The sequence below is a fragment of the Pezoporus wallicus genome, unplaced genomic scaffold (genome assembly GCF_028554395.1).
Source record: "Pezoporus wallicus isolate ANWC-B61680 ecotype Strahan unplaced genomic scaffold, APGP_CSIRO_Pwel_v1 scaffold_7392, whole genome shotgun sequence".
In the NCBI taxonomy this organism is placed as follows: domain Eukaryota; kingdom Metazoa; phylum Chordata; class Aves; order Psittaciformes; family Psittacidae; genus Pezoporus; species Pezoporus wallicus.
The window spans coordinates 332,267-349,855 of NW_026639923.1; the positions used below are offsets into that span (position 1 = coordinate 332,267).

The 17,589-nt window shown below is 43.4% G+C and overlaps 1 protein-coding gene across 5 annotated transcripts in view; it reads left to right on the forward strand.

Annotated features, from left to right (window-relative positions):
* Positions 1–17,589, forward strand: part of SMURF1 (SMAD specific E3 ubiquitin protein ligase 1) — a 45,366-nt gene that overhangs the window by 17,635 nt on the left and 10,142 nt on the right. For 3 of the 5 annotated variants that reach the window (XM_057416815.1, XM_057416810.1, XM_057416812.1), the window contains exons 2-9: positions 9,219–9,257; positions 9,897–10,005; positions 10,592–10,725; positions 10,847–10,912; positions 11,761–11,836; positions 12,171–12,424; positions 13,745–13,829; positions 16,097–16,243. In XM_057416815.1, coding sequence (XP_057272798.1) covers positions 9,219–9,257; positions 9,897–10,005; positions 10,592–10,725; positions 10,847–10,912; positions 11,761–11,836; positions 12,171–12,424; positions 13,745–13,829; positions 16,097–16,243 — 910 coding nt within the window. The remainder of the gene's footprint in view (positions 1–9,218; positions 9,258–9,896; positions 10,006–10,591; positions 10,726–10,846; positions 10,913–11,760; positions 11,837–12,170; positions 12,425–13,744; positions 13,830–16,096; positions 16,244–17,589) is intronic. The other 2 variants (XM_057416814.1, XM_057416813.1) reach the window with 1 other exon arrangement.

The window sequence follows — 17,589 nt, forward strand, 5'->3', positions numbered from 1 at the left end:
GGAGTTGGCTCTAGTGCTAGAAGAGGCGCTTGGTAAGTGTTGCTCTTTGCAGTAGGTGTCTAGCAACTGCTTGTTTTGGGATTGCTCAGTTACTAAAGAAATGCAAAATGAGCCTAAAACACCTTAAGCCCAGTGCACTGTTTTTATATACCTGATATTCCATAGGTTAAATTTCTCTGTGGAGTTTCTCTATTGGAGGTTCCTCACTCAAATGGTTCAGAATGAACAAAGAAATGTGCATTCTTGACTGTTGTGACCACAGCGGTCACTAGTGTTTCATGCTTTTAATTGTGACTTGTCAAATTGCTCAGGCAAAAGCTTGTTCTTTTGTATTTTCAGTGTTTTTAAAGATGATTTAATCTAATTTCGTTTCGCTGCCAGTTGCCTTCACCATCAGCAGCATCCCAGGTCACCTGTTCTCTGGCCAGCTTCCTCTTCTTGCTTCGCTTTAGTTGAGCACTGAGTCGGGCAGCCCTACTTTGACCAGAGCCAAACCTGCATATTTAGCTTTCAGGCAAGATTCCATGGGAGTTGCTTAACTAAAGCTCTTCTACTGATACATTTAAGCCCTCACGAGATGAACTAATAGTTTACATAGTTTACAACTTACACATAACTTAACGCCGTTCATTTTTCAAATAACAATGTTCTTGCTTTGAAGCAATCACTTGATGCAAACCAGACATGAATTTTGCCCTCTTTATTAAAATACCCCCATTGGAAACTTTTGTTGCTATAAAGTTGATTTTATACCTTATTTAATTGCACTAAGATATCAAAGAAGCCAAATACTGGTTCTGTCTGGAAAAAACCAAATCTCAGTTCTTAAATGGAGATTGGGCACGTGTTAAATCGCCGTTCACTTTTTCCCTCCTTTACAACAGCGTTTAACATTCAAATTGCTTTGTTGAAATATTACCACTACCTGGATGTGTAGGGATGTAAATACCAACCCCTCTGTGGAGAGACAAAACATATGGTTTAGGTTTTAAACTGCAGGATCTGCTTTGGTTTAGCTGGGAAGTTTTAGACCTTTTACTGTTTGACAGTAATTCAGTGCTTCTATTGAAACGGTGCTTGGCTCTATCTGGTCATGCTTTGCCAAGGTTTTCAGTACCAAGGTTTCTGCTTTCTGCTCTCAGTACCAAGGTTTTTACGTGTTTCCCAGTGGAAGGCCAGACTTCTTTGGGCTTTGTGCAGGACAGGCAGATATTATGAGGCCACACAATATATATATGAAGAGAACCGGCAATAATATTGGGTTAAAAAGTACAAAAGGTGTGTGTTCTGTTCCTGTCGTTTCCAAACCATTATGCTCCGTGGACAGAAGCTCAAGGCCACATCTGTTTTAATTGCTCTGATTGCTTGAGCGTTCTCCTAATTCTAGGTCTATGGGTAAGCATCTGCAAATGTGTTGCTTCTGGTTTTGGTTTCTTGTTCTGTGCTTTCCTCTCCTTTATAAAGCAGCAGAGAGCAGTTGTGCTGGTTTCCCTCCCGGACTTAGGAAATGAATGTCTTGTAAAAGCTCTAAGTCCATTAATTGAATGGTGGTTTGGGGAGGGGGGGGAATAAAGCTGCCGTTAATAGAGAAAGGTACTTGTAACTTGAGCCTCACAACCTGGTTGTAAACCATGCAGTTGTAGCAGTGGTACGGCCGGCCCCATAGAGGATATCTGGGAAGAAAGGGAATCTAAATTTCCATGTTTTATAGGGAGCAGGGGATTTATTGGAAAAGCCTTTTATGCCCTGAATTAGTAAGCAAATGATCAGCTGCACGGGGGAGTCCTTCTGAGGTGCTTTTCGGTAATGAAAAGAAGGTGTTTAAGGCTTTCTGCACTGAACTTCTGAAAGTGGAGATCAGAGGCATGTTAAATTAAACACACCTAAAGGAAACGCTGACTGAGCACTTGCCTGTGCTGCATATGGGGGCTCTCATTCTCCGTTACAGGGGTGTCCCCTATTTAATAGGTTATTTCTGTCAGAGTAATGTCTTGGGTGTTCTATATTCGATGAATCATTCACTGTTGTTCATCTGGTATTTCTCAGAGACACAAATCTATACATCTGAAGATCTGCACAGCATTTTGAGAAAGGACCTTTTGTATCCAGGGAGCAGGACTAAGTCTGATGCCCAGCTCTGCGCAGGACCTGTTGTAAGCGCCGTTAGGTTGAGTACGTGATCCCGTTAGGTATTAACATCTGGAGAGGTTTGAAAAAGGTGCTTCGAAACCTCCCAAGTGTTAAAAGCACAAAATATTTTTGGCAATCTTGGTAAAACGGAGTTTGGAATCTGAGTTATGAGTGCATGTGGGTGGAGGAACATGGTTTTCATGCTTTAGGAATTTTTTTCCAGATGCTTTCTCAGTGCTTGGGTAACTGTAAAAGTGAAGTATTAAGCCTTCAGCATGGATTTATTCCTTGCTTTTAATGTAATTGAAGGAAATGGAGCCACAGTTTCCTGGTGCGTTTTGAGCTTTGCTATGGGGGTTATGTTGCAGGGCTCTGTTTCAAAACGTGAGCACAAGTATGTGCAAGCTGCACAGATAAACCCATCCTGTTCATTGCATCCACAGTGTTCGTTGCACGTGGTTGGAGATACAAGAGGTATAAGGCGAGAAATCCACAACTGGGTCGATCCCAGCAGCTAACAACTTGCACAAGTGATGTGCGGAGGGAATGAAAAATCCCACTTTGTGGCTTTTATTTCCAGTAGGAGTTCTGTCATTGCAATTGCTTTGTTTAGCTGTTAACTAAGAGTTTGTGCTTGCCCTGAGAACAGGATATTATTCTGTGTGGTTTTAATGGAAGATTTTAGTTCTCTCCAGAGAGTTCTATTGCTGCTGTACGCAGGGGCTGACACTATAGCTGAAGCCTGAGAGTATCCTTTGTTTACAGAGAGCTTTTTTGGAGCCTGTTTGTGGACCCAAAGGGAAAACTTGACTGAATTTGGGAAATCCCTCTCTACAAAATCAATGTTCCACTTGGTCATGGTTCTGGTAGGGATGGAGGACTGAGTTTGCAACCCCAAATAGGGGTAGAAATGACCTGATGTTCTGTTAGCGTTTTCTCTGGTAAGACTGTCATCAATAGGGTGTTCTTTGGGAATGGCTGTAAAGTGGCAACAGTAAGAACAGATTCACCTCTCCAATTCCAGCTCTCAAAGAAGGTGTTTGTGCTTTGAACATGTTGGGAGACGGTGTGCCAGGACTTCATGTCTGTAAGACTCAAGCAGTCGGAGATGCTTGGGGCTTATGTCTATCTAGGAAATAGGAGACTGTGTAGGGAGTATGAGGAGGTTCTTGGCCTGGCTTAGGGGAAGGCATAGCAAAGTCGTAAGCAAACTGATGTAATAGCTGGGATTTAATGAAAGATTTAATCTGAGAGGTAGCCTTTATCTCAGGCATTTGTTATGGGTGAGCAGAGGGGGAAGGAGAGAAAGAGGAGTTAGTGTGAGGGATAATTGGATGTGCTGCTTTCCACCTCTCTGCTTTGTGTGCCTTTCTCTGCTTCTGTTCAGCAGCCCTGATTCAGCTTGCTATTGATCTTTTTATCCCTGCAAAGTTCTTCAGCTAATTCCATAACTCAGTGTTTCTCCCAAGTTTTACATCTCAGTCTGTTCATTCTTAAACTTGCTTTACAGGTCTCAGTTAACTGGGAATTTAATGAGTCTTGTACTTCCAATAGGCCTATGCTGGTTCTTAATGTTACTGAGGGCTAAATCAGCCCTTGCTGCTGTGTATATGAAGACTTATTGTTTGGTCAATTTGAGTAATTCTTAGGAATCCTGGAGTTGAAACTCTCCTGTTTTGTCAACTCGGTATTGTTTGCGCTACGAGGACTGACTCGTTCATGACGGGTTTTTGCTTAGGTAGGATGGAATCTTGCTTCCTGGCTAAGTAGATACTTTAATGACATGTTAATGGGCTAATAAAAATGGGTTCTTCTGGGCGTGTGGTTTTTTGAAGATCTCTTCAAAGTTGTCTAGTGTTTGCAACTGGCTGCACGAAGCCAAGTTCCAGCCCACGAGGAAAGCAAGCCTTGAAAAGAGGCTTTGATTTTTCGCTGCAGCCTACACAAAAGAGCCACAAAAAGGCTTCGTGTATCAAATCTAGCAACTCTTTGAGAATCGAGGGGTTGTTTTTAATGAAGCACTACTTTAATCTGGTAGTCAAGGTCTGCTTTAGCATGAGTTCAGGCAGAGTCTTACAGTGTCAGGGTAGGGCATGACGTAGGCTGGTCCTTGAAGGCTGAAGGGTCTCGGAGGGGGGTTTGGTTGGCTGATGTGTCAGATTGCAGATGTCAATGGCACCATGATGCTGGTGAAGGCCACTCAACGCACGTTGTGCATCAGATTAGTTCTGTGCAGCTTATTGGCTTATTTGGCTTCAAGTAAGGGAAGGCTTGAGTTTTGTTTAGCTTTTTCTGCATGCTAGGCACTGCAGTGATTCACAGGCAGTGACTGAGAAGTTAAAGCACTCAGTGGATTTATGCATTTCAGTCTCAAGCAGGCGAAGAGAACGACCAGAAGCATTCCTGAAGCAAACACAAAATAGGACTAGAATAGAAACCTTGGCCTTTGTGGTGACAATTTAGACTCTAGTTTGTGAATAAAGGGGGGTATTTTAGTGCAGTGATGTGGCTAGCTGTAAAGAAACAGCATTTTTAAATGCTTTGTGCCTTCAGCCGCCTTTCCTTTCCCATTAAACCCTTTCTCTTGCACCATACCAAGGATTGTCACCCTTAAAAAAGCACAACACTTAAACCCTTCATGGGGTGTCTGGTAAAGAAATAAACCCAGACATTTATCTGCAGTGAAGTCTCATTAAAGTTGTGTGCAGAGAAGAGAGCAGTGAGCAGAGCCCTATGTAAAGCCGTTCAGAAGGGGTGCTTTGTGGGATTCAGGGTATTTGCCACAAAATAGGCTGAACCATTTGGCTGCGACGTGATTTCACATCATAGCTTCAGCAATTGCGGCCACGGCGTTAGAGCGGTGGTAAAAAGCTGATGTTTGCTTTTTTCCCCCTTGTTTTTGGAGGCTTTTTTACACTTCAAGCACATTATTTTTGCCGTGCAGCCTCTCAAAAACTTGTTCAGAATGGCACAATTTGTGCTGTGGAAACCAGCCTCCAAGCTGGGGCTGCCCTGCTGTCCAACAATAGGTTTGGAAGGGACCTTAAAGCTCATCCAGTTCCAACCCGGTGCCATGGGGAGGGACGCCCTCCACTAGAGCAGGTTGCTCCAAGCCCCTGTGTCCAACCTGGCCTTGAACACTGCCAGGGATGGGGCAGCCTATTCAAATATGAGCTGCTTTGCAGCCTTTTGTATTTGCAGTGATATGCTGTGGCTTTCATTTCATTTTCTGTCAAGATCTTTATCCCTCTCCCCTCCAAAGCCTCATTGTTCTTTGCTCCTTCCTCACATCTTAAAACCCACCAATCTGTGATGCTTTTAATGATTGTGCTACATATCTCTGTGATTAAAGATGGTCGACACAGAAGTAAATGTTAAGTAAAGCCCTTTCTACATCCCCAGCCTGCTGGCCTGTGTTTGTCTTGTGTCAGAAAGCAGAACGAATGTATCCTGGAATCTAGCTGCCTGTTTGCACAAGCACAAATGATTAACCTGGAGTAGCAAAGGGAAGGCCAGAGATGGCTGAAGGGTGGATTTGCTAGCAGCGTTCACTGTGACCTTCCCACCCCTTTCCTAAGGAACATATGGACGTAGTGCTGGTTTGTCTTGTCCTCACAATTAACTTGAGTACTAAATTGAAGGCTGTCGTTAGCTCTGATCCTCTCCACGTGTAAAAGTCCTTAATCTGAGCAAGGAGGCTCTTACCTTTAACTTGCAAAGCGTGGATGAGCGCAGTCCCAGGTGCAGATTTGCCTGCTGCTTTGCATTGGGACTGGCTGGGACCTATGCAATATTGCCATCACTTACCTTTTGGTTTTCCTTTCTTCCCTAGGTCTCAAAACACAACCACCTAGTTTTTACACTGCAACAGCAACCAGTGGTAGCATCTTAACCCTGTGGGATGGGGTATGTTGTGTGTGAATAAACCCCGTGTTGATGCAGACAGCAGTGTGAGGACTCCTGCAGACTCACTTTGAGCACTGACAAGGAGGAGGAACATGCGCATGATGGCTTTGATTTTGTAGGCTAGGTCTGTTTACTTGGAGATGTTAAATGGTTCCCTCTCCGCGCTGTCTTTCTCTGCCTCCCTTCCAAAACTGCTGGTCTTGCTGCAGAGGTAGGTGGTGAAGAAGCACCTTTCTGATGCAACTCTCAAGTGGGTTGTTCAGACCTTGGTGCCACTCCGTGCTTTCCTTACTACACCCGTCTGTAGCTTGTTCCTGCGGCACCTCCTGAACCACAGCAGATGATTCATTCCTGCTTTGGAAGCAGGGTGGACAACCGGGGGCTGGCAGAGGAACCACTCCGCTCACTCAAGTTCCATCTGCATTGAAGACATCCCCAGGGTGAATACTGACTTTGTAGAAGGCTCGTCCTTTCTCTTCCTCCTGCCAAAAATGCTTTCACACTAGCACTTTACCCAGCTGGCTAATTTGGCCTTTGAAATTCCCTCAGTAATGTCAGGTACTTAGAAAAACATTCCCATCCCTTTATAAATATTACAATCTAGATGTAAAGGCATTGTTTCAGTGCTGTTTGGGACCTGTTGTGTGAAGAAGAAAAAGTTCTTCAGTGCTGTGCAGCAATCCAGAGCGGGAGTATAAACAAATACTGTGTCAAGCTCAAACAAGTCGGTTGACTTTGAGAAGGCAGAATGTAAATGCCCAAGTCAGGAGAATTAGTACCTTTGGTAACGTTGCAACGAATGCAGGGAGATTGCTCCTGCTAGCAAGCCCCAAACCCTTTCTTGTTGGAAAGAAAGGAAAACGAAAAGAAAAAGCACTTTGGGAAGGAGGCAAAGATGGGGTTTGGTCAAAGCTCGTGTAAAGCGCGTCTCCGTTTGCCTACAGTTCAGTTCTCCACCGCCTCCGTGCCAGGGGTAGAATTAATAACCTTTAAAGCCTTTGTAGCTCCATCTACCCGAGCTCACAGGTTGCAGGCTGGAAGGAGCAGCACTCACATCCTGCTCGCAGTCTTGCTGGAGTTCTATTGGAGAGAATGTGTTTAAGGAGCACATCTGGCATCGACTCAGCTTTGCAGAGCAAGCAGGGGCTGTCTGCTCCGCCGCTGGCATTGCTCCATATCCGAGCCTCCCATTGCTGACCTTTGTCACCTGTATCTTTACAGGAATTCAGAAGTCTGTGGCTTTTAAGTGATGGAGCCCTTAAAAATACTTGTTTTGCTCTATTGGGTTTAATATGCTAACAGTGGAACAGAGCCAATAGCCCATCTTGGGCAGCCTGATCCGGGAGATTGCTCCATAAAGGTTTATTTCAGCTATTAGCTCTTGCGCCAATATTTTCCTTACAAGAAAGAGTAATGATTTCTCTTTGCAACCTAAAATTGGGGGTTTCACAGGCTGCAACTGGCAAATTGGCAGCCGTACTCATCTGAAAGCCTGTGGCAGAGGGAAGAGAGCTAAATGAAGTCTACAATAATAGCTTTAGAAACTTGAGGCCGCTGAAAAAGAAAGCACACCTGAAATCTAGAATAAAGGTGGTAATTATATAGTCAGACTATATGCAGGTGGTTACAGAGGGAATACTTTTCCAGCTCAATAAGGTATGCTTAAAATTGGGGATAAGGAAGTAAAATGAGTTGTTTGGTTTAAAAACTAAGAAGGAAAGCTCCACCACTCACAAGAACTTCAGCATTCCCTTTGGCTGGTACCAGAACACGCGAGTTCTGGGTTTTACCTATCTTTATTCCCTGTTTTCCTGGTATTTTTTCCCTCTGAAGTAATGGGAAGAGGAAGTTAAAGGTTGCTGTGTCGTGCTTCCATTGAGCAGTGGATGGTGGTTCTGCAATCCTGCTTTGTTTCACGTTGAATTGCCACAGTCCTGCAGACTTCTCCTTCTCGGTCAGTTGTTAAGAGAGAAGCTGTCTGTGGTTGTGCCCTTTTGCCACTGTAAGAAATAAGTGATTTTTAAGCCATTCTAAATATAGGTTCCTGGTGTGGCTGCCTTCATTATTACCAAGACAAAGGGTTTGTGTGTTTATGTCCATGCACGTCTGGGTTACACAGTGGACTTCTTTGGTCTGTTTGCTTGGCACGTGAAGGGAGGCAGGTTTTGTTCTGCTGCTTCTGTGAGGGGGGTGGGGATGTTGCTCCAGAGTTCAGAGGTGGAACTCTTGATGTGTAAAAGAAAGAACTTAAAAAGGGGATTTGTTCCCATGTGTTTCCTACTGCATCTTCGCTTTCCCTGCTGCAGAGTTAAGGTGAGACTTGAGTGTAAGTCAGGAGCGAGATGAGATAGAGATGGGATGAGAAGGAGAAATGGACCATACCAGGGGGAATAGCCATTAGAGTATCTTCTGAGCATTCATTCTCATGCTGAAGGATCAGAACTGGGTGGGAAAGAGACTACCTCAAAACCAGTTAGGTCTTTTATAGCCATTGTCCTCTCTTGGCTCCTGGGTTTAGGTAAGTTAGAGCTCTCATCTTTGGCTCTGTAGTTCTTTTCCCTGGCCTGTTAGAAGAGTTGAATGCATACTGAGCAGCTCAGATTGTACTGAGCAGTCCTTACTGAAAAGCAAAACTGGACTTATAGCTGGTAATAGACTGAATAGAAATGGAGATTGATGCGAGTGTCCTGATCTGATGTTTGTTTGAACTACTGTGCTATTGAGTAGACTTGGAGAAGGGGAAATAATGTCTCATTCGTGGCCCTTTCAAAGGAAAATCTTGATGCAATTACTTGGTTTTCAATGCACTTTTTCACCTGGGGTCCTGTCACACCACAAAACCTTCCCGTGTTTGCAAACTGCTCACCCTGTGACAGCAACACCACCACCACCAGCCTGGTTTAGCATTTGTGGACCGTGCGGTGTAGAAAATCAGGAGGTTTTAATGCAAAGGGACGTTCATGAAATCTTTTGTGTATTGGAACAATAGAACAAAAGCAGCAAAGGCATTTTTCTCTTTATGGAAATCCATATTCCAGTCACAGATAAAGAAAACAATGCTCACTTTTAATATGTGGGCATTTATTATGGATTATGATCAGGTAGTATTGCAGCTGCTGTGATTGCCTGAAAGGGGTTTTTCATGGGTTTAAGGTTCCTTTATCTTTTCTCTTGTTTTGCAGTATTATGTGCCAAGAACCTTGCAAAGAAAGATTTCTTCAGTAAGTATGCCCCAGTTGTATGACTTTCTGCTCTTGATTAATCAGATTTATTTGTGTATTGTGCATCAGTGTCATGGCTCATCTGTGTATGCCATTTGTTCTGTGGTTCCATTCTTGTGGTAACATTGCATTACTACATATATGTTACCCTGAGTTGTAACTCTAGGGTTAGAAAGACCAAGGGCTCATAGATTCGAGTTGGAAGTCTGGCTGATGAGACCACAGACAAGGTGCTGCTTATAGCTCCTTGTTGGGGGTACCAAGAGCATCCATCTCAGACATGCTCTATTCCTAAAGTGAGTAAAAGATCCTGGTGCTGCAGTCTCAGTATTATGCTAAGGACTGAACAAACATGACTGCTTCTCAGTGTGTGTGGGTCACTTAAGCACTGTTAAATTAAGCACCTTTAACCTCTTGTTTCCTAAAGCATTCACAATTTACAGCAGATACCAGTCTGTATGACACAAGTACGTTCCCTAATTAGGAACTCAGTTCTCTAGTTTGGATTTACTAAAATAGTTCTAGGATAATGGCAGCTTTCCTGTCTTGGGGAGGGGAAGCAGAAGCTCACGGTAACATTATCTTGGAAGAAACAACCCAAAAAGTACTGTGTCTAATAACACCTTTTCCCTTCCACAGGACTTCCTGACCCATTTGCAAAAGTTGTTGTTGATGGGTCAGGCCAGTGCCATTCAACTGACACTGTGAAGAACACATTGGACCCCAAATGGAACCAGCATTACGATCTGTGAGTTATTTCTAAGGTCATAAATAAACAATATTCCAGAGATCTATCTAGTAATTGGAATGCAGGGGTTGGCACTGCAGCTTCATCTTGCATTAGCAATGGAGTCACAATGGCTGAGGACTGATTTCTTGCAACAAGAAGTTGCCTGTTACTAAAGGAGAGCTGCTTTGCTTTTAGGTGTTTGAATGAAGAAATCCTTGTGCGTTGGGTACACAGCACAGCTGCATAGAGTAAGCTCTACTGGAGCGGTGCAGTCCAGCTTGTACAAAAGATTGCCCCTTTTGTAGTGATTTATATTCTCCAAATTATTAGAAACAGGGATTGTAAAGTTTGGTACATTAATCAGCTTGTTGTATAGCTTTTAATGAGGCTGGCTGTAGTTAACTTCGTGCTGCAGCAATATCAGTTTAACATGCTGGGTGAAATCCTAGTGCAGTAATTCATTAATAACACCATTTCAGGCTCAAGCACTTCTGTATTTATCATAAAGCAGCATGACCAATGTACTGAAATGTATCAGAATTTGTACCGAATAAAGCATAAATTGCTTAGAGGAAACTTGCTCTTCTAATATGTATTTTCCTAGGTATGTTGGGAAGACAGATTCCATAACCATCAGTGTATGGAACCATAAAAAAATCCACAAGAAACAGGGAGCTGGCTTCCTGGGGTGCGTCCGACTCCTCTCCAATGCCATCAGCAGGCTAAAAGATACTGGATGTAAGAACAATTCCTACCTGGTGCAATCAGGAGCCTTCCGTGCCTTGTATCTGAGTAATGAATAGTATTCCCACCTGTCCCTCCCTGGTGTTTTGTTGATCTTTCCAATTCTCATTTGCAGACCAGCGTTTGGATCTATGCAAACTAAATCCCACAGATACTGATGCTGTACGAGGCCAAATAGTGGGTAAGGATCCTCTCAGCTAAACTTTTCATCTTCGTGGGTAAATATACTATACAGACAAGTGTTCTATTAAAAAGGAGACCTGTATATTATTGCTCTGTGCCTTTTCTGTATTGTTTCTTCTGACTTCAATGGGATTCAATTCCATAACCTGAAAATTTTCATTGTGCTCCTATGTAAGAGTTTGTTTTCTCTCAATTGAAACAATATTAAAGAGGGAATGCATCCGGTAAGGTTTCTTGTGCCGCTCTGGAAGGGTAAATGTTACCATGAAACTCATTGCCTTTGGACCAAGGTGACAGGCAAAGAGAATCTTATGCGGAAAAGAGGATCTGGAGGAGTTAAAAGCAATATTGCAAATTGCTGGTTTAATACCCTTGAGTCCTGTACCCCACTGCCAAGTTTCAACAAGGCACTGCTAGTTTTACAGCTCATTCACCCCATCTTAACCCCGTTCTGATGGCAAAACCACCAAACCCGAGCTTTTCATTTCAGCGTAGTTGGCAACCCCTAAATTCTCACTGTAATGATGACATCTAGCGGTGAGTAATTTCTTGCCAGCTTACCTTGCTGGAGCCTCATGAAACACAGATGTAGATGTAGACGTGTTTGGTATTTACAACATAGACTCAGCTTAAGTTTTGAGGGGTTGATGCCTCTGGTTTCTCTTCTTCCTTTTTAAAACGTCAGTAATGCCTTAGGGTTATAGAAGCAGTTTTGGTAAAGGGTGTGCTCTCAGCTTCCCTTTCTATTTCACCCTGTATAAATACGGGTTGTTTGTCTTTACGTTCTTTTGAAAGGAACAGTTGTTCTTTCATGATTAACTCGTGTGTGTTTGCTTTTTATTGCAGTCAGTTTACAGACGCGGGACAGAATAGGCACAGGAGGTTCTGTAGTAGACTGTAGAGGGCTTTTGGAGAATGAAGGGTAAGGATTGTTTTCGTTACACTTCGTTATTAAAATGGTGTCTATGTGGAAAGAAGAATTAATGCTAGAACATGAAAATATCAGTATAACTAATATATCGGCTGGGGATGTGTATCAGGTAATAAGGTGGATACTGACTTGAAGAGAATAAGCTAAACTGGGTAGGACTTGCTCCTTTAGTTAACAGCGATTCTTGCACTTGCATGAGAAATACGGGGTATAAAAACATGAAGAAAGTGTCGTGGCGTGGGTTAAAAGTTGCAGTAATAGAGAGGGAGTGAAAGAGAAACAGTTCTTTCTGCATTCACTTCTCTTGTGATGGAAACTCTTGAAGTTTCCCCATTTTCAGAACGGTTTATGAAGATTCCGGACCGGGAAGGCCGCTGAGCTGTTTCATGGAGGAACCAGCACCATACACAGACACTACGGGGGCCGCTGGAGGAGGCAACTGTCGCTTCACAGAGTCCCCCAGTCAAGATCAGAGGCTTCAGGCACAGCGGCTTCGCACTCCTGAAGTCAGAGGTCATGCACAGACACCTCAGAACAGACCACATGGGCACCAGTCGCCTGACCTCCCCGAAGGCTACGGTGAGAGCTCTCCAGCACTACAGCATTGAAGTTTTCAGCTTATAAAAACCTTCAGAGACAGAAAAATCACCCGTTTCCTGTCTAGATGTGGTTTACCTGTTAGAACACGCAGCATCCACGTGCATCTCCTGGCCTGCAGTTTGGATAAGGAACTGAGCAGAGCAGATGGGAGTTTGAGATTGGCTAATTAGCAGTTGGCTATGCCAGGATACACTGAGGGGTTGATGGTAAATTAAACATGAGGTTGTGGTATGATGCTGTTACAGAGAAATCACTGCTAATCTTGGCTTTGTATCTAGGGAGAACGAATGGAAAGAGCTCTTTAAAGTAGAGCAGGAATGCTATTTTTTCCTTCCCCCTTGGCATGTTGTGTAGGTTTGAGCCCACATTTGAGAAAAGATCAGGAAAATAGAAAAGCAACAAAGAAGGCAGTAGTACAGAAGATTAGGGAGGATAAGATTAAGGAGAATTTAAATCTCAGTAAAGAGCACAGCAAATCTATGAGTAAAGAAATCTAGTTTGGGGGCTTGGGTTGTCTTAAAACCTAAAAGTAAAAATAGAAGCTAAGGCACATGGATTTGAGAGCTTCAAAAAGGATGCTGAAATGTGTAATTAAAGTATATTTGGGAAGGACAAACCAGTCCATGCTGTAAGAGATCAGGTGGATGGCTCACGTACTTGCTCCTGGATCTGACAGAAAGAGAATATTCTAATGGCTTTCAACAGACTGTTTGTTTACTTGGAGCATTGTGTGCAGTTCTGGTGTCCTCAACATAAAAAGGACATGGAACTGTTGGAACAAGTCCAGAGGAGGCCACGAGGATGATCAGGGGACTGGAGCACCTCCTGTGTGAAGATAGGCTGAGAGAGTTGGGGCTGTTCAGCCTGGAGAAGAGAAGGCTGCGTGGAGACCTCAGAGCAGCCTGCCAGTATCTGAAGGGGGGGCTATAGGGATGCTGGGGATGGATTCTTCATTAGGGACTGTGGTAACAGGACAAGGGGTAACGGGTTAAAACTGAAACAGGGGAAGTTTAGATTGGATATAAGGAGGAAATTCTTTACTGTAAGGGTGGTGAGGCACTGGAATGGGTTGCCCAGGGAGGTTGTGAATGCTCCAGCCCTTGAGGTGTTCAAGGCCAGGCTGGACAGAGCCTTGGGTGAGATGGTTTAGTGTGAGGTGTCCCTGCCCATGGCAGGGGGGTTGGAACTGGATAATCTGAAGGTCCTTTCTACCCTAAACTATTCTATGATTCTGTGATTCTATTTTGGGTGTTTTCTCCAGCTGTTTAAGTTAGAATAATCTTTCTTCCTTTCCTATAGAACAAAGAACAACGGTACAGGGCCAGGTTTATTTTTTGCACACACAGACTGGAGTTAGCACATGGCATGACCCAAGGATACCAAGGTATGTATCTGTAGTTATAAAGTCAGGGGGGTTGGGGTGTGTGTGTGGCAGTAAGCTGAATCTTTAAGAGCAAAAACGTGTGAAATGGCCTGTCTGAACTCAAAGGGAGACCTAGGAGCAGAGGAATAATTTGGGGTCTTTCTAGTTACCTTTGCACCAAGGGAAGGGTTTGAAAACACGAATTATCTACTTGTGAATCATGTAAAGCAAAAGGGCAAAAATTATGTAGCCTTTTAGGATTCCTATTTGACAAAGTCTTCCTGCTACCTTCATCTGACTTTGTATTTTGGTAAAGCTACAGACTTTTGAATCTTACATTGTTTAAATGAAAACAGTTCAGACTGCAAATAGAAGAAGAAAGTGACCATTTTCATCAAGCCGTTGTTTCTTGAGTATGGAGCATGTAACTTTTGCTCTCAAAGTGCTCATTTATCTTTAACTGAAGCAGAGATCACATGCCATCTTTGAACCTGAAGTGGTGTTGAGGGGTTTTATGCCTTAGACCAATGATGTGCAGCTAGAGAATGTAAATACTCCACGTGATTAATTTAGTAAAGCCTCTTTAAACCTTAACCTACAGCTAATCCAGGTCTTTGTGACTAAGGCCTGGCTCTCAGCTGCTCTGAATCTGGGCACCTGCAAGCCAGATCCGAGAGTGAAACACAGTTGTGACTCTTGAGCTGCTGCATTGCTTGGATAATACATGAATGTGATGCAGGATATTAGAAAAATGATATAAAGTAGTGCAGGCAAAAGTGTTGATAAAACCACAGTATATGAGAGGATATTAAAAATGAAGTTGAGAGAGAAAATAGCGTGATGTTAGATTAGCTGGTATCATTGGAAGCAGAAATGACAGTGCTCATTCGTTCATGTCACTCATGTCATCAGGCTTGCGTGCCCAGAGCCTTGTCTCTTCTCTGGGTGAGGCTGATAGGTGTTGCTGCTTCTGTCTATTGCTGCTTCTCTCAAGCCTTAGAGCCAGGTTTTCAGGACCAGCAACGTAAGTGGCCACAACAGTACCTTGTGAGTCACAGTCACACCTCTTCTAGTTTAAGGTGGCTTTCATACCACCGACTTGCAGTGCAAAAACCTTGGCATTTAGCACAGATGTAGGTTAAAACTTGGTGTAATCAGTTCTCTACAGCACGTTCAGATGCACAGCTGACTGAAACAAATGGTCACAACCATAATCTTCTTTAAGGAGCCTAACAAAGGCTTGTCTGTCTGCCTCTCTATCCCTTGCTGGCGTATACTCACTGTGACACTAATGAAGCCTTTGGTGTACAAAGTGTTTCTACCTTTCTAAAACCTCTCAGTTTACTCATTCATACTGATGTTGCATGGTTGGATTTAGGGAAGGAAGCACATCAATTGATGTCTTCAGCCCTGGATAATAGATGAATCCATGCCAGCTGTGTAGAGAATGCTTGACTTAACAATAGCTTTTCTGTCTAAAAATAATCTTCAGGTTTCCTTCCTTCCTTTTCTTGCCCCTCGTAGTGTTTTCCTCTGTTAGGTGGCTGAGGCTTTAAGTGTTTTCCATTTGCTTGGTGTAAATACATCCTATGTATTGAATTCAAACACTACCTGGAAGTGAGTGACTGCCTTTAGCAGTACTTAGAATGATACCCGTAATTTAGCTAGGATGAAAGGGCTGAATGTGTTGGTAAAGCCTCACTCTCAATGATTTACCAGTCAAATAGTTAGGATCTAACCTTGTCTAATTAAAGAGGTAGGGTTTGGTTTCTGTTTTTAGGTGATCTTGGTATTTGGCTGCCTTAGCCTCTTAAGTGGGTGTCTGGAGGCAGTGCTTGGTGCAGAGGCCTTTGGTTAAGAGATGGTTTTGTGCACATGGATCACGTTAGTGTTAATGGAAACTTTCCTGTGAAAACTTTGCTATGGAAAAAATCTCTCTTCCTCCTTTTACAGCCCTCAGAAGCCCTGTCATCCCCTAAGTGATGATGTTGCACATTGAAGTTGTTTTTAAGCTGTATGGCTTTCTGACTTTCAAAGCCTTTCAGAGACAGAAGGTGTTTTGCTGATGTACCCTTTTATCCATGTGCCATGCATACAGAGGGACTTGCACTGCTTAGATTGAGGCTTGTAAAAAGACAGCATTAAAATGGCTATCCTGTCCTTCCAAAGACTTTCAGGGCCTTGAATCACTGAGCACCAAATTCATTCCCCCTCCTTTCCCCTGACTGTAAATTGCTTTCATCTTAACTTCGGAAGTGCTATAACATTTTGTTTGCTTTTCTCCTTAGAGACCTTAACAGTGTGAATTGTGATGAACTGGGACCTTTGCCTCCAGGCTGGGAAGTTAGAAGTACGGTTTCAGGAAGAATATATTTTGTAGATCATAACAACAGAACCACACAGTTCACAGATCCACGACTACATCACATCATGAAGTAAGAACCTCGCCTGATAAACCGTTCATGTCAAGTCTGGATCCTTAAACCTTTTGTCCGATTTTAACTGCAGTCTGGGAATCATGAGGGGGTGAAAAACTGCATGATAACGATACTGGGGAACAGATGCAGCCAATGCTCTAATCAGCATCTGAGCATTACTTCTCAGTGCTGGCTTTATGTAAGCTTTCAGGTTAGATATAAGGAAGAAGTTCGTTATTGTGAGTGTGGTGAGGCACTGGAACAGATTGCCCTAAGAAGTGGTAAGCTCTTCATCCCTGCAGTGTTCAAGGCCAGGTTGGACAGAGCCTTGGGCGACATGGCCTAGTGTGAACTGGGTTGGAACTGGATGATCTTAAGGTCCTTTCCAACTCAAATCATTCCATGATTCTATGGGACTCTCCAAAAATGTATTTATTGTGCTTTGCAGCCCTCAGCTTTAAGGGAAGGTTTCCTTATTTCAGCACAACACTGATCTCTTTAAGCTCCTTTGACAAAATTACCCTAAGCTCTGCTGAAGTGAATATGCAGCTCTGGAAATACTGAGGTGTGGGACAGAGGTTCTGCCCACAGCCTGTCTGGATTAGCAGTTCTAGTTCTGTGCTAGCTACACTAGATCTCAGCTGGCTTCATGCTCCCTTGAGCTCCAGACAACAGGACTATAAAGCCAGCTGGAGTCTGGTTGCCTGGTGCTGTTCACAGCCAGTTTGGGTTTAGCAGGATTTAATAAGCTCAGTGTCTGCATCATGCAGAGGCAGCTGCAATGTTACAAGAGCTGACCCTGGAAGCAGCCTGGCAGTGCTTGTGGTGCCCAAGATCAGACTCTTTGCTGGATCTGAGGTGTCTGTGTTTAAAGCGAGCTAGGGAACACCTGTATCTATAACTGCTCTGCACCCAAATAAAGCACTGAGGGATAAGTACAGTTGAATGTATGAAGCTGCAACTATTTGGGGCAATCTTTCTCTTTTAATAACCACAAGTGCAATACTTTTACTGTATCGAGCATCCTCAGCTTTATTTTGCATGGAGCTGGATTAAAACCCACTGGGGTTGTTATTGATAAGTCCATTTATAAAGCTGTTGTTTGTTCCATTAGAGGCCTCTTTTCCTGTTACACCCTTGAATGTTGTCTCCATACAGGAGCAATACCACACAAACTTCTTAATCACTGCTCAGTCAGCATGCAGTGACCATGCTCCACAGCCTTCCACAATGTATTGCCATATAACAACTGAACTGATGTATTCCTTACATCCCTGAATGCGGGGCAATGATGCTATAGAGTTACCCAGCTGAATACACATTTCTCTCCAGCTTCCTTTTAGAGAAGCTTAATCAGTTCTTCC